The sequence below is a fragment of the Drosophila bipectinata genome, unplaced genomic scaffold, assembly GCF_030179905.1.
Source record: "Drosophila bipectinata strain 14024-0381.07 unplaced genomic scaffold, DbipHiC1v2 scaffold_249, whole genome shotgun sequence".
Taxonomy (NCBI): domain Eukaryota; kingdom Metazoa; phylum Arthropoda; class Insecta; order Diptera; family Drosophilidae; genus Drosophila; species Drosophila bipectinata.
Window position 1 is genome coordinate 44,292 of NW_027222897.1, and position 15,736 is coordinate 60,027.

The 15,736-nt window shown below is 43.5% G+C and overlaps 3 protein-coding genes across 6 annotated transcripts; 2 read left to right on the forward strand and 1 right to left on the reverse strand.

The window, feature by feature from the left end:
- The first annotated feature begins 1,918 nt into the window (after positions 1–1,918).
- On the forward strand, positions 1,919–3,580 carry LOC108125077 (Apoptosis antagonizing transcription factor). The gene is made up of 2 exons (XM_017241094.3): positions 1,919–3,378; positions 3,440–3,580. Exons 1-2 carry the CDS (start codon positions 2,012–2,014, stop codon positions 3,540–3,542), a joined length of 1,470 nt encoding a protein of 489 aa, XP_017096583.3. The 5' UTR covers positions 1,919–2,011; the 3' UTR covers positions 3,543–3,580.
- Positions 3,581–3,638: 58 nt separating this feature from the next.
- On the reverse strand, positions 3,639–7,529 carry LOC108125068 (homer protein homolog 2). Its single transcript, XM_017241081.3, is given in 7 exon segments — positions 3,639–5,220; positions 5,272–5,406; positions 5,474–5,746; positions 5,948–6,026; positions 6,094–6,530; positions 6,588–6,876; positions 7,367–7,529. Coding segments are annotated over 7 exon segments (1,611 nt in total). The 5' UTR covers positions 7,372–7,529; the 3' UTR covers positions 3,639–4,827.
- Positions 7,530–7,602: 73 nt separating this feature from the next.
- Positions 7,603–15,041, forward strand: LOC108125038 (PTPRF interacting protein alpha). Of its 4 annotated transcripts, none has more exons than XM_070282719.1 (15): positions 7,603–7,787; positions 8,268–8,569; positions 8,631–8,732; positions 8,838–9,185; positions 9,255–9,356; positions 9,441–9,608; positions 9,668–9,787; positions 10,037–10,165; positions 10,709–11,632; positions 11,700–12,331; positions 12,394–12,596; positions 12,661–12,768; positions 12,828–13,147; positions 13,209–13,325; positions 13,388–15,041. In XM_070282719.1, exons 2-15 carry the CDS (start codon positions 8,321–8,323, stop codon positions 13,475–13,477), a joined length of 3,612 nt encoding a protein of 1,203 aa, XP_070138820.1. In that variant the 5' UTR covers positions 7,603–7,787; positions 8,268–8,320; the 3' UTR covers positions 13,478–15,041. The 4 variants fall into 4 exon arrangements, with proteins under 4 accessions (XP_070138820.1, XP_070138818.1, XP_070138821.1 ...); XM_070282717.1 differs by having other exon boundaries at positions 7,604–7,787; positions 10,037–10,177; XM_070282718.1 differs by lacking the exon at positions 7,603–7,787 and adding an exon at positions 7,860–7,876 and having other exon boundaries at positions 10,037–10,177.
- Positions 15,042–15,736: the final 695 nt, after the last annotated feature.

Consider the following 15,736-nt stretch of genomic DNA (forward strand, 5'->3'; position numbering starts at 1 on the left):
TGAAAGGCATTAGAAGCAGTTGGAGAGAAACGGTGCCCCATTAATCCTTGAGTTGAATGTTTGGAATTTGTTTGGACGCGCCGCGTTTGATGCCCTTTGAACTTGGCATCGAAATGATGGCAAAAAAACAAATAATTATGGATGTTTTTAGTACATAAAAATAACATAAACCAAATGGTGCTAAAATATATAAAATAGAGTCTTTTAGCGCCACCTTAGCCACCATTCTACAGCAGTTCTATAGATCAAAGATTACCTAGCATCTCAGCTAGTCCCCCTCCAGCTAATCGATCTTGTTTCGTATATATACTAATTGTAGGCGTAATCAATGATTACGAATGCGCGTACGTGCTATATAATTTCCTTTCTTCAAATATATACAACTATATCTCTGGCTATATATACATTTTTTTTCAATTTCCGTTTTGTTTTCTGTTTTCTAAACACGCGGGCACACCGTGTTGCCCGATTATACTATAAATCCACAAGATATTTTCCAATTCTGGAGTAAATTCGTAGTATCCTCTGGATTTTCGCACACCTTACAGCATCAATATGGGGTCGGGGGTGGTCTTGCGCCACGCCCACACGCGGTGTTATCGTAATCGCATTAACGGAACACGTATTTAGCGGATCGAGCTAATCTATCGGATCGAGCGAATCTAACGGTTCACACCGGGCGGCAAGCAGGAACTGACTGAATCTACTACTTGGGATAATACTAGGGAGGCTGCTGGTGCTGCCGTGAAATCGAAATCTCCGACAACAACTGATAATCCAGCTGGAGGAATGGCGAAAGTGCGACACGGGCGATAACAGAGCTCGACCTCAATTGTGTATCTGTGTGGGTCGGGGGTTTGAGTGTCTGTTCAGGTCCCGCCCGCATAAATTTCACGTTTATCAATGCGTGTGTGCGACTCAAAGTTCACAGGCTGAGCAACCAAAAGTCTGAGAGCACCAAGTATAACGATCCCTTATCACCTCGTCAGTCTCACCCAAAAAAGCCATTAAATTGGCATTACTTATAGGCCTTATCGGTGCGTCTGCCGGATGGCTTTGCCTTCCCTGGCGGCTGTCTGTTGCAGATCTATCCGTATCCTTTTCCGTATTGGCGAAGCCTCCGATCCGGTCGCGAGTCCACTGACTTCTGGCACTGGCCACGGCCAAGGTTGACATTTTAACCCCTGAATCCGAGTCCGTCAACACAATTCATTAAATTTAATGAGCGACCAGGAACAGAGTTCGACAAAAGGATTTCAAGTTCACGTTTACCGACGCGCTTTTGTATGCTAGGAATGTGTGTGCTGGGTGGTGTCGTGTGTGCGCTCTTATCAAGATGCACCTGGCCCACCTGATAAGACGCCATTCGGTCGGTCGGTCAGCCCTAATGAGCGGGCATGTGGCATGTGCATTAGCAACTGCAAACTGCAGCTTTAATTGGAGTCTTTAAGTTAATATTAGAGTTTTATTAACAAGGTTTTTTTGGATAAGAACGAGATTTTTTTGATAAAAACAATGATATTGAACCATGAAAAATTTTATAATTATTTTATTGATCTGATTTTTCTCATAATTTCAAGTAAATATTCAAATAAATTAGAATAAAGTTAAAAATTATTATCTTGTCCAAAATGTCAACTAGCTTTTTATGAAAAAAACACATACAAATTATTACTGTTTAATAAATTATGCAATCTGATGATCTAAATGTTCCATTTTAATAAACATCAGTAAAAATGCTGTCGAATACATTAAGTTTTATTGCTTGAATCCTTTTTATGAAAAATTTAAACTTTTTTTTTTAAATTTTTTGTTAGGCGCCTCTTGTGGTTTATAGAGATACTATTGGATTAGCGCCATCTTGCGGAAAATTCAGGAACTAAGAAGTGCAGTATATTTTTGGTATTTTGTATAAATTTTTGTTGAGGTCTATGCACCTGGTTACATTAAAGTCCCATGTGGGTCTGAGCTCTAATTAATTTCTTTATTTTTTAAATGAAAACATAAAAGAATGCTACGAAAATCAAAGAAACAACCCCAGACTGTGGCCGATAAGGTTAGCAAGCTGCTGGCCCATCCAAATGAGAGCGACAGCGCCGAGGACTCGGACTTTGACGTGGCCACTGGGCCCAAGCTAGCCGATTTCGAAGAGGGCGAATATGCATTGCCGGATGCACGGAGCACCTCCTTCCGAAAGAGGAACGTGAAGCTATTGTCAGAGGAAAGCAGTCGCTACAAGGGAAAGATCAGTAGTCGTAAGGAGCTGGAAGAGGAGGATGAAGACGAGGAGGATTCTGAAGGCGAGGAGCAGAATGATAGTGAGGAGGATGAGGAAGCGGAGGATGAGGTACCCTATGAGGAAAGTGATGATGAAGAGGAGGATGATAGTGCTATGACTGCATTTATTGATAAAATAAAAGCAGGAAAAAAAACAGCTCCAGCCGAGGAAGTAAATGGAGACTCCGAAGATGATAGTCTTCCTGATCCTGACGATGACTCCGAAGAGGAAAATTCCGATGAAGAAGATGGAGAAGAAAGCGACGAAGAGGACGACGACGATGATGATGATGATGAAGAGGATGAAGATGACACCATCAAACCCTCAGATGTCATGTCCAAAACGAACCACGAGGCTGAAATTAAAAAGGGGGTATGTGTCCAAAACCAACTTCGCATCTGGGAACGTCTTCTGGAGTTGCGGATCAATACCCAAAAGTTCACCAGCAAGGCTAACCAATTGCCAGCACCAGAGACCCTGAAGAGTCTGGGTAATGAAAACCCGGAACTTCAAACGGTTTTGGACGAGGCTCAGGAACGCTCCTCCAAACTGTTGAAGCAACTCCTGGCCCTCCAGTCGGCACTCCACCAACAAAACTCCGAGATGAGAAAGTCGGTGAAACGGAAGCAACCCGACGAGAATGAAAGTTCACCACCAAAGCGGTTCGGTAGTGTCTTGCAAAGCAACTTCCAGCAGATGACTGGCTACCGAAACGATGTCCTGCTCAAGTGGGATGACCGTACCAAGCTCTTGACTCCGGGAGCGGGTGTGAAACGGAAGTCCGTCCAGGAGGACTACGACATCATCAAGAAAATCGACAGTGCCTTGGCCAACAGGGAAGTGCTGGTGGAAAAGTCACAGACCCCAAAGAACAATCAGCCTGAGCAGCAGCTCCAGGAGAATGCTCCACCGCAACGGCTGACCCACATCTATGACGATACTGACTTCTATCACCAGCAACTGCGAGAGCTGATCGAGTACAAAGCTAGCACCGCGTCCAATATGAGCGAGATCACGAAGCAGTTCGTGGAGCTGCAGAAGCTGCGCCAAAAGATGAAGAAGAAGGTGGACACCAGGGCCAGCAAAGGTCGCAAACTTCGGTAAGTGTGCTTCTTAGGGGGTTTTGGTAATTTTTACTAAATTAAATATATTAATTTTTAGTTATGTGGTGCACAAGAAGCTGGCTAACTTTATGGCTCCAAATGAAGCAAGTGACTGGACGGATAGCGCCAAATCCGAGTTGTATAAATCACTATTTGTTTAGAAAAATACTTAAAAATATAATAATATTATATATAGTTAGTGAAACAAATAAAATAAAATTATTCTTGAATATTTAAAAAACATGAAAACACATGACTTTTGAATTTGACTTTAAATTATATTATATATTTATTTATTTATGTATATTTCATTTTTCGTTTACTTTTAACTGCTAAATTGTATTTTCAACATTTCATTTTCGTTATTAATTCTTATTTTGTTCTCAACTGGATAATTTATGCATCGGGTGCATAACAATATGGCTTGAATATAACCGCAAACGTTTGTAATTACCGCTTCATAACCGATTCGTTTAGTTTTTGTGAGTGGGGTGGTTGGTAACTAAGCTGGCTTATTCCAAGTTGCGTCTTTATCTTTATTCGATATATATATACGTATGCATATATATGAATTACAATAATTTTTTAAGATATTAAACTAGTTTTTTCACTGATGCTCATACTTGACTCGGTTTTTTTTTAATATTTACTTTGCTAGTCTTGTGTTTTACTTGGGCTTTATTCAGTTTATAATTTTACTTTCAGTTGATTTATATTTTTTAAACTGCGTTAGTGTGTTCGTCGTCTAAGTCATTGTTAGTTATGAAATGCGTTATTTTATTTAATATTTATAAATATCATGTATAATTCTAGTAAATCAGTGCGTAACTGCAATAAAGGTAGAGCCATTCGAAAGGGGGATTTAAAAATTGAATTGCAATACACCGATTGAAATAAGGTAGAATAAATAATCACTATAAATTTAATGACTAAAATTTGGAGAATACAATAGGTTTCATATATAAAAAAATACTATAAAAAAATTCGAGCACGTTTTAAAAGGTAATCAGCGTGTCAATTGTTCGATAGAAATGCTTGGATTATTCTTTGGGAAATGATATTTTGTCAAGTCCTTTAAAAATTAATTAACAATTAGCTGAAGGTGAATAGAGCACATAATATCATTCATATACTATAGTTAAATGTATATTGCACTTGAGTGCGCACAAGAATTGATCGATTCAAAGCCTACAAAAGTGCCACAACAAGGACGTTGATAAGGAAATACTGGGCGTTGGTTTATTCTATTCTCGAATTGAAGTTACTAAAAGACGGTACAACACACAAATGACGATTATAAGCTTGCAATCAAGTAGGGGGGGTAGGGAGACTGGGTGCGTGGGGTTTCTCATTGCCCTGTCCTTGTTTACAAACTACCAATATAAAGATTACAAAAATGCCGCTGTCTAATTTATCTCACTTTTTGTCGCACTCTTTGATTTTTCCCTAATTGTTAATGGAGTTCTTCAGCAACAGGGGCAGCCCAGTTTTGGTTTTTGATTTAGAAACGAGTATGGTGGCAGTTTTAGCCCCTCCCGATCCGGCGGCAGCAGCTGCATCAGCGGCAACGGCGGCGGAGTTGCGCCTGGGTGCCGCTTGCCGGTGATGCAGCTCCTGCAGCAGGGCGGAGTGCTTGTCCAGGGCCTTCAGCTGGGCTGTGTTCTGGGTCTCGTAAAGCGACGACTGCAGCTGGGTGTGGATAGAGGTGACGTTGGAGAGTGTGCCCTCGGCTTCGGCTATTGGATAGTTGCTTAAATATCGTTTACTAGTCGTGGTTGCTGAAGTTGTCGATGATGTCGTTGTAGTGTTTGTCATTGTAGACTGTTCCTGCGCTGAAACCTATAACGAAAGTCATTAATATAGAGACTATTTAATGCGGAGACATCGCACCTTTCCCAAAACCGCCATCTCTGTGTCTCAAGTGCACTTAGCAGGATGTATAACGTTCTCCATATCCTTCTGCACTGCATAAAGTTCCGAAAGCTGCTTGGCGAACTTCACATTCAATTCGCTCAGTTTGGCCAACTGAAAGGGGTGTACATTTTTAATAAAATGTAATAGAACCTATTGAAGTCCATTAAAGTTTGCATACCGTTTGATCATTGCACTTTTCGCGTAAACTTATATTTGCAGATTTAAGCTCAATTTCCTGTTGAAGCAATTCTGTTTGCAGTTGCTCTGTTCGTGCCTTCAGAGTGGCTACCTCGCGGCGCAGCTCGTCTTCCGTTGCGCCACCACCGCCGGAAGCGACACCCACACCACCACCGCCTACTCGCAGCAAGTCCATTTCACGCTTAAGTCGAATGTTTTCCTCCTTGTAAGTGTGCAATTGGCGCTTCCATTCGTCTACGTTGGCCGTGGATTCCTAAGAGAATGATAAAGAAATATAAAGTTATTATTTTCTCTTCTTAAAAAAAAATGTCTATAGATAATTAATTATAAATAAATGATGAAAAATTACTTCAGATAAGGGTCTACCCCAATAAATCATTTTGTAAAGTGATTAATAAAGCCTCCTTGAAGTCCCAAAATAATGGATGAGACAAAAGTCAAATTTGAAACTCACCTGGAGCGCGCTGGTCAGGCGTATGTTGTTGTTCTTCAAGGTGGCTAATTCGATTTCCCACTTCTTGGCGTTGGCACAGCTGGAAGTAAAAGGAAAACCATAAAAATAATTTACTCGATTAAAGGAATGTTGTTAATAGACCTTACCTTTGCGCCAGGGCCATTTTCAGGCGCTCATTCTCGTACTTGAGCTGCTGTTCAGCTGTGGCGCCTGCTCCTGGACCCGTGTGCATGCCAACAATGCTGCCACCCGAGGAGATGGTGACACCTCCGCCTCCGCCAGTACCAATGGTGGGCTGAGGCGACGGCGTAGCCGATCCGATTTCCGCTTTCCCGTCGTTGGTGTTCAGGAGCTTGTGGGAGGGACTATCGGGATTGGCATTCTGGGTGTTAGTGTTGCTCATGTTAGGCGGCTCTACGGTGTGGGGATCGATGGCCGTGTTGTCATTCTGCATGGCACCAATCGCCCGTCCAGAAATGGGCGATGTGTTGGCCGAGGTGGTGGGCGTGACGGCGTTAGAGCCGTTTGCCGATTTCATTGCGTTTTTAGTGGCCTCCTTGACCTCCTGGAACTTTTCCACAAACTGCAAGGGTAGATAGATGGTGTATAACTATTCATAAATGAAGATTTTGTATCTTACCTTAGTTAGCTCCGCCTCGGAGGCGAATCCCAGCCCATAGACCGTGTTTGCCCTGACATCACTCCACTGGCCGAACTTCTGGGAGGTCTGTGTGAATGTCATGTTGGGCGTGATAGTGGAATTTATAACCGCCTTGGAGCCCTCGACGCTGATGATGCGGTACAGATTCCGGGAGTTGTCGTAGAAAAAGCTCACGTTGACAGCCTTCATGCTGGCCGTGATCCAGGTGCGCTTCGTCTTCGGATCAATGTGGAAGACGTGCGCCTGGCAGGTGAAAATCGGTTGCTCGCTGAGGGTCATAAAGGGATTAAACACGGCACCAGGTGTGATTAATTAAAAATTCCATTTTAATTTTGAATTTTTGGTAGTTTAAGGCTGCGACTTGTGCTTGTGTAGGTGCTTATCTATTACCTGTCCGCCGACATGGCCCCTGTCCTCGACACTGCTCGTTCTTGGTTCTTCCTGTTATCGCTGACGACTGTCGACCGCCGACTAAATTGCATTATGTGCTTAAACCTCTTTTAGTAGCCTTGCTTTTGATTTTGTCTCAAGCGTACACATACACCCCCACAACCAAGCACACACCCAAATAATTGGCCTACCCACGCATGGGGCAGGTGGGGCCGGGGCTGGCACATATTCACGCCGCCCGCTACACACAGAACGCCAACAACAACAACAACAGTAACAACATGCAGAAATTTCATCTAGTACGGCGTCGATTTTTCCCACACAATTTGCACTTTTCGCTCCGATATTACACTTTTTTTTGGTCTTACCCCATGGTTATCGTTGGCTTCAGCGCTTTGGTGAGTGGTATGGCAACGGGTTTACCTTATGCTAGGTGTTTATACTGCTAAATTTGTCGATTAAAAAAAATAAAACACAACGCAATGTCTAGTGTTAGAGCTGTGAAAACGTCGATGTCAACATTGATACCATCGATTATTTTCTTTCGCTCGATACACCACCCCTTTTCGATAACGGTATATCAAACTTCGATAAGTGCGTGCCATCGCTAAATTCACGCACCCATTCCCATCTCTAGTTTCTTTACATTAGTAAATTTTGGGGAAAAAAATCCGGAATTTATATTCGCCGTGATTAAACTAAACCAGCCGGATACATATGCAAAGGCCAGTCAGCGGCAAGAGTTGTTGTTGCTGCTGCTGCCCTGTCGCAGTACGATCGATCGCTGGGGTACGTCGAAAATAGCCGATTGGAGGGGGAGTTTTTCTCACAGCTTTTTTTTTTTCGCACAAAAGCCGTCCCCCAAACCGAATGTAAAGGTGAAAAAGGCGTCTAAGCGCAGTGAAAAAACGCATTGAACTCGCACCTGCCGAGCTATTGGCTCGCATTCGGACATTTGTTGTTACAAAATGCGCCAGCGACACACCTAGAGCATTAAAAATATGTCAGTTATGCGAAAGAGAAAAAGTGCTGAGCCTGTTTGGCTGTGTGTGTGTGTGTGTGTGTGAGGTGGATGGCTGTGGTAGTATTTGTGTAGAAAACTTGTTATCAATGCGGCGCCTATGATAAAAGTCTCATTAGACATGTTTCTCCCACTATGCTGGCCATTCCAATTGGAGTCGGTGTGACGGTGTGTCGGTGACACGGTGTATGTGTGTGTATCTAACGATTTCTTCCCCCCCCCTCTTTATCTCTCTCCCCTCCGGGCAGTCTTGGATGCCAGTGTATGTGTGGTGGCGTGCTCTGGCGGCCCCAACTAAATAATGTGGAACATGATGTGCGACGTAATGCCCACTATTTCGGAGGACAGCATCTCGCAGCGGTCCTCGCAGTTCAGCGGCGAGGATGCCAACTTCGAGCAGCTTATGGTATCCATGCTGGACGAGCGGGACAAGCTGATGGACAGCTTGCGGGAGGCGCAGGAACGACTTGGCGAGACGGAGTCCAAGTTGCATGACGTTGAGAAGGAGCGGGATAGCTTGCAACGGCAGATAAACGCTAACCTGCCACAGGTAACGCTTCTAACCGGCAAGTCTTAAGCGTGAAATCCACTAAAGGTGTCTGTATTTATAGGAGTTTGCTACACTCACCAAGGAGCTAACTCAGGCCCGGGAGACTCTTCTGGAGCGGGATGAGGAAATTGGCGAGTTGAAGGCGGAGCGCAATAATACCAGGGTAAGTATTAATAAACTATTTAATACAAAATCCTTTAAATAAAGTGCAGTTTCAAACGCAGGGCTTGATTAAAAAAATCTAATAATCATCCATTCCGTTTTTCAGTTACTTCTGGAGCATTTAGAGTGCCTGGTGTCCCGCCATGAGCGCTCCCTACGAATGACCGTGGTTAAGCGGCAAGCTGCTGCTCAGAGCGGAGTCTCCAGCGAGGTGGAAGTACTAAAGGCCCTTAAATCCCTCTTCGAGCACCACAAGGCCCTGGACGAGAAGGTCCGTGAGCGTCTGCGTCTATCCATCGAGAAGAACAATGTCATGGAAGAGGAGCTCAATGCCGCCAAGGAGGAGCTGGCCCAGTACAAGGCGGGTGTGGTGCCGCAGGGTGCGGGAAGCGGCACGGGAGCGGGGAGTGCCGCAACAACGGCCGGAGGCACTGAAAACGGGCTCAAAGAGAAGGTGGGCTCACCCCTTGACAAAATTATTCAACCATGACGGTGATTAAATGTATTTTTTGGTCGACTTTAGATGGCCGGCGTGGGCGGAGGTGGTGGCGTCAATGGTGATGCGAATGAGCTGAACGACTATGCGGCCAAGACCCATGAGCTGCAGACGATCATCGAGAAGCAGGTGAGGCACAGGGAGACATCCCCAAAAAAGACATCTGTGGAACATGTGTGTAACGCTTAAATTCCCATCCCCTCCTCTGTTTAGACCGCTGAACTCTCGCAATGGCAGCGTCGCGTCTCTGATCTGAATAACAAAATAAGCGAACTGGAGGAGAATATGTCTCGAGTTCAGAAAGATCACTGCAAGGCCCAAGACACGTGCTCCAAACTGCAGCGAGATCTGCGCGAAAATGTGGCCCAGAAAGAAGATCAGGTTAGTTGGTTATAGTGGCTGCTATTCTATGGTTTCTAATTACATGTTTTCCTCTTTAGGAGGAGCGCATCGCCACGTTGGAGAAGCGCTATTTGAATGCTCAAAGGGAGTCTACCTCGTTGCATGATCTAAACGAGAAACTCGAACAGGAGCTACGGCACAAAGAAGCGCAACTTAAGGTGGGTAGAACCAAAGAAGTAGACTGGGTTTCAAGAAAAGGCAAGATACATCTTAGTAGATGAATATATTTTATGAGTCGGCCCAATCAGCTCTTTAATCGTGCCTAAGCCTTCTCACTCATTAAGCTCCTTTAAAAGCGTGACTAATAAATTGCATTTACATACTCCACACCAATCCCTGACAACTAATCGAACCCACCCGCCCCAAACACGAACCTCCAACGAACTTTGTCAAATGGCCAAATTCAGCTGCATGAGGAGAAGATCGGGGCCATCGAGGAGAAGCTGGAGCTGTCCGAGCAGAAGCTTGCCCAGCACGCCAAACTTCAGCCGGACATGGAGGAGCAGCTGAAGGCGCGCATGGAGGCATTGACAAAGGTAGGAAACAAGGTATGCACTCGAACTAATATGCGCGCCGGACAGGTTCCATATGACAAGTATCTCAATTATATCCCTAAAATTATATATTTGTTTTTATGTAACGCTCTCTGTTCTTTGTTTTTTTTTACGTACTTTCCACCACAAAAAAAAAACTACTAACAACTCTACAAGTCTCTTTTTTGTCCTCTATTTCTTCAACTGTACTGCACCGAACTTTCTACTCTGAAGCACCCGAATCCACAACAAAATCAGACCAAACAGAACCCCTCTGCCGATTACAGAATACAAGTTGTTAAAGGATATTATATGGTTTTTATTTTAAAATTAAAATTGTAGAAGAAAAAAATGTTCTCTTTGGTATATTGAGTTATTATTACCTATAATTTGTCTTGAAATCCTTAAACAACTCCTGTACTTGGTACTCAGAGGCCTCATTCACTATTAGCTTTCATTACTAAAACCTTTATTACCTTTCTTCATGTTAACATTTAAATGAAAAGAAAAAACTTAATGAACTGGCTGGCCCAACTAATATTTCAGGCTCAAGAAAGGCACGGTTCTGCCGAGGATCGCATCCGGGGACTTGAAAATAACCTGGACGAAAAGACTGCTGAGGTGGTAAGACTGAACCAGCGTCTCAAGATGAACGAAGAGCACAACCTTCGACTCTCCTCCACGGTGGACAAGCTACTCTCCGAGTCGAACGAGCGATTGCAGGTGCATCTGAAGGAGCGTATGCACGCTTTGGACGAAAAGAACGCACTCACGCAGGAGCTGGAGAAGGCACGTAAGGTGGCGGAGGAACTGCATCACGAGAAGAGTGAGATAATGAAGGAGTTGTCGAAGACGCGACTGGAGATCGAGAACTTTAAGCGCCAGCTGCTGCAGCAGGAGATTGCCTATAACATCCAACAGACTGAGGCACTCACCCGTAGCCTCTCGCCCAGCAGTGTGGTAGATCCCAGTGGCGCTTTCTCTCGGAGTGCATCGCACGCCAGCTTTGAGACGCACTCGCTGCGTCGCCAGAGCAAGCAGCGGCTCTCCGAGGAGAACGCCCTGGCCCGCTCCATGGCCGAGCAGGAGTGGGAGAAACTACAGCAGGCAGCGCACGCCCAGCAACAGGCATACGAGTTGGTGGCGGCTGCCGCCGAGTGTGACGACTCCGATGCCCTGTATGCAGCGGCCACGGCTGATATGATGTCTCCGTCGGGCCATACGGACGCCCAGACGCTTGCCATGATGCTGCAGGAGCAGTTGGATGCCATTAATAATGAGATACGCTTGATTCAGGAGGAGAAGCAGTCGACGGAGGCGAGGGCTGAGGAGCTAGAGTCGCGGGTGGGCAGTCTGGAGCACGTCAACCTGCTGGCCAGGGGCCGATCTATGGACAGGCAGAGTCCCCCAATGAGCGGACGCAGCACGCCCAACAGTCCACAAAGGGATTTCATGCAGAAGTACCACACGGTGAGTGGATGAGTGCCACAAGGGGGATCAAGACTAAACTTCGAACCTTTTTAAATATCCTTTCCAGCTCAACTTGCCAGTAATGTCTAGTGATGCTTCGAGAGAGGAGCTGCACGGAGGCATGTCCACTACCGGAGACTCGAGCTCGGGAGGGGCGGCCTCACCACTGACCGCCCGTTCTATGCGGTTGGAGCGCGTGGCTCAGGCTCTGGCCCACAGCCAAGAGGAACTGCGACGGCGCTCCATCGGCATCAATCCCAATGCCCCCAACCAAATGCCGCCCAACCACAGCGGCGGCCATATGCCGATGAGCAGCCATAGCTATGGCCTTTCGCCGCTTAGCTCCCGGTACGGTAGTCAGGAGTCACTGCGCCAGTACAACATCATGGGCTCCATGTCCATGCTGCAGACGCCAACATCGGGCGTGTCTCGAGATGCGGCCGCGGCAGCTGTCCAAAAGAAGAAGGGCATTAAGTCCTCGCTGGGGCGATTTTTCAGCAAAAAGGAAAAAGTCAAGGGCGTGAAGGACACACTACCAGACGGTTCGCCCAGCATGATGTCCATTGGCAACCTGTCGATTGGACTGAGTGAGGTGGACTCAAACTACGATGCCATGAGCATGACCGGCGGCATGATGCCGCGCATTGCCAGTTCTCAGGGATCCAAAATAAGCAGCGTGGACTATGGCCGTCAAAAGAAGTAAGTTCCACGGCTATATCCATCTTTAAGAGATTCTATACTTACTCCTTTTTCTTTTCCAGGGAGCACGATTACCGCAACGATTTGTTGGGTGAGGCCATGAAGGCTGGTACTCCATTCGCCCTATGGAATGGCCCCACCATCGTGGCCTGGCTGGAGCTGTGGGTGGGAATGCCCGCCTGGTACGTGGCCGCCTGTCGTGCGAATGTCAAGTCGGGTGCCATCATGAGTGCGCTAAGCGATACGGAAATTCAGCGGGAGATTGGTAAGGATCGTAGTTATAATCTTAAAAGGTTGCAGACTAAGTTGTGTATCTTCTCCACCAACAGGAATTAGCAATCCCCTGCATAGGCTCAAATTGCGATTAGCCATTCAGGAGATGGTTTCACTCACTTCTCCCTCGGCGCCACAAACCTCCCGTACCACCCTGGCGTTTGGTAAGAATATTGAAATATTTTTAAATGGTTTTTCCCTTTAATCCTTGCTTTTAATGCAGGCGACATGAACCATGAATGGATTGGCAACTACTGGTTACCCGGCCTCGGCCTACCGCAATATCGCACAACCTTCATGGAGTGTTTGGTGGACGCCCGTATGCTGGACCACCTAACCAAGAAGGACCTTCGGGGTCAGCTCAAGATGGTGGACAGTTTTCATCGCACTAGCCTGCAGTTTGGCATATCTATGCTCAAGCGCCTTAACTATGATCGCACGGAGCTGGAGCACAGGCGCAAAATGAGTGAAAACGGGTTGTGCGATGTGCTCGTTTGGAGCAATGAGCGGGTTATTCGCTGGGTGGGCAGCATAGGATTAAAGGTAGGTCTTAAAGTCTTAGATCCTTTTTATATAATTTACTAAAATCATGTTTTTTTTTAAGGAATACGCTAACAACTTGCTCGAATCTGGGGTACATGGGGCCCTGATGGCTCTGGACGAAGGCTTCGATGCCAATGCCATGGGCTTGGCCCTTCAAATACCCACACAAAATGCTCAGGTAAGTTTATATTAATTGACATTTAAATACTCTTTATTAACTAAACTATTTTAATTATTTAGGCTCGCCAAATACTCGACACAGAGTTCAATAACCTGCTGCAAATCGCCACAGATCGCAGGCCGGAGAACGAGCAGCGTAGTGCTTCCTGATGCAGTTATAGTCCACCCACAACGCCAGTGGATGAGTGAACCCTAAGAAACCTGAGAAGGAGAAGGATCGACGACATAAGCAACCTAAAACAATAAGACCGAAAAGACCAGGGGCAAAGTTTCCTAAGCCGCAACTAAAGTAATGAAAGAGATAAAAGCTAGCAGCAAATAAACCACAAAAACTTCTAACAAGAAAGACGCAACGCAAGAGACTCCCCAGCATGATGCACGTCTAATCCGCATATTTAACATATATATATATAAACACACATAGTCACATAATCCATAACAAGACAATGTATACAAGACATAGCACATACTTTTCCTAGGACATTTGTAGTTGCAATGGCGCCATGTCGCTGCCGCTGCCGCTACCGCTACCGCTGCCCAGGCGTGTACAAGTTTTAGAAGCTAATCAGTTTTCGATTGTATAATTATTATTGTATTTTTTTTTTAGTGTAATTGGGCCTGCAATAGACTAACAGTATTTTGTTTTAGATGATGCAGAGGTGGACAGAGATGACAGCTTGCTTCGAACCAAATTCGTGACCAAACTTGTTTGTTATATAATTTTTATGGCATTTTGTACAGTTTTTATTTTAATCAAATATTATAATTTTTTTTAATTTTGATATACATACAAACTAACATACGCTTTACATATGACATTATCGTGTTTCTGTTTAGAATTTTCGTAGTAGGCAGAGACGGCGTTCCAATTGAGTTTATGAAATGAACAACATGCACAACAATCAGGCATACATATATATTAACAGCTGCATATATACGATCTATATATATATATATTAAAATAAATCTAATTATAATGGATTATCAAGCATATGTGTAACTAACAAAGGAAAGTATTAGAAGTGAATTGAGGGGAAGGGAAGTTGGAGAAGTCGCAAGCGCCCACTAAAATCAACTATTTACGTACATATAAATACGAAATCATTTATTAACCGAAAAGCTTTAAAGGCGAATTAAACGTAAAACTAGACTCAAATCGTAGCCCTTGCTTAAGCCCTTAATAAAGGAATTCTTAACTCATTGTCTGAAAGAGGGGGGACTCCCATTTTCGACACCGAATAAACTGTTTGAAACCTAAAAACTATTCATAAAATGTAAAAGCATATCCACTGTTTTTCAAAACAAAACAATCGTAATAATTTCCCGCTCCTGTTATGTTGTTCATTAAGATTTGTTGCATGCACGGCAAGGAGTTCTTTCTTTTGTTGAAATCCTTCCTAACTAGTAATCTTATTCTAATTCGGATGTACTTATTTGTTTAATTTCGTGAAAGCACTAAAACTGCCACAAAGCATATTCACATTCAATCAAACATCTTCACATCCACGGCATCTTACAATGTTAGTTTTTGGGGTCTTATGTGCATTATTTTTAAGTTTTTAATTATTTGAACAAAAAACCAAAATCGCAACTAACGCTTGTCTTTAAGTTGGAATAAATATGAAGATGAAAAAATGGAAACAAAAAAAAAAACAATCTTAAAGAGAATATAAATCTAAATTAATTTATACAACTAAAATATATATAACATATACTAACAAGAAAATACTTAATGAAATTATTTCAACTGTATTAGCAAAATTAAAACAAATCAAATGCGTAAACAAACTTAAAAACTCTAAACAGAAACTTATTTATGTATGTAACTGTAGCATTATCTAAGTAAATCCAAGATTAAAGCAAATATTTATGATGTGTAACCTAAATTTACTAAACACTAATGCAAAGTATCTAAGTTAATTTCAACAAGGGATTGGTTTTATTGTTGACTTTTGTTGAAAATTCCGCGAAAATAAGTTGGAGAACGAACTTAACTAAACTAAATGCATAACAAACATAAAATTGATTTTGACCTTACACATATGTAAATATATTTATACAATATTGTGAAAATGAAAAGAGAAACATACAAATTGAATACAATACCAGCATCTTAGGTAAAAATTCCGTATAGGAATTTTTTTATATGTACCATATATATTTGAAAAAAGCAAACCACAAAAGTAAAATGAAACAAATATAATTACAAATTAAAATTTATTAAAAAAAATCCCATTTGTTAATTTTTATACATTATACTGTGCAGAAAAGTTTATTTTTCTTCCAATTTTTAAAAGGACATCTTGAAAAGTATGAAAAATGTATAGATCCAAAATGTGACTCCTAGCGAAGGTCATAACTTTGCCAAAAATCATCCGATTCTTAAAAGGAATACCTTAAATGATTTTT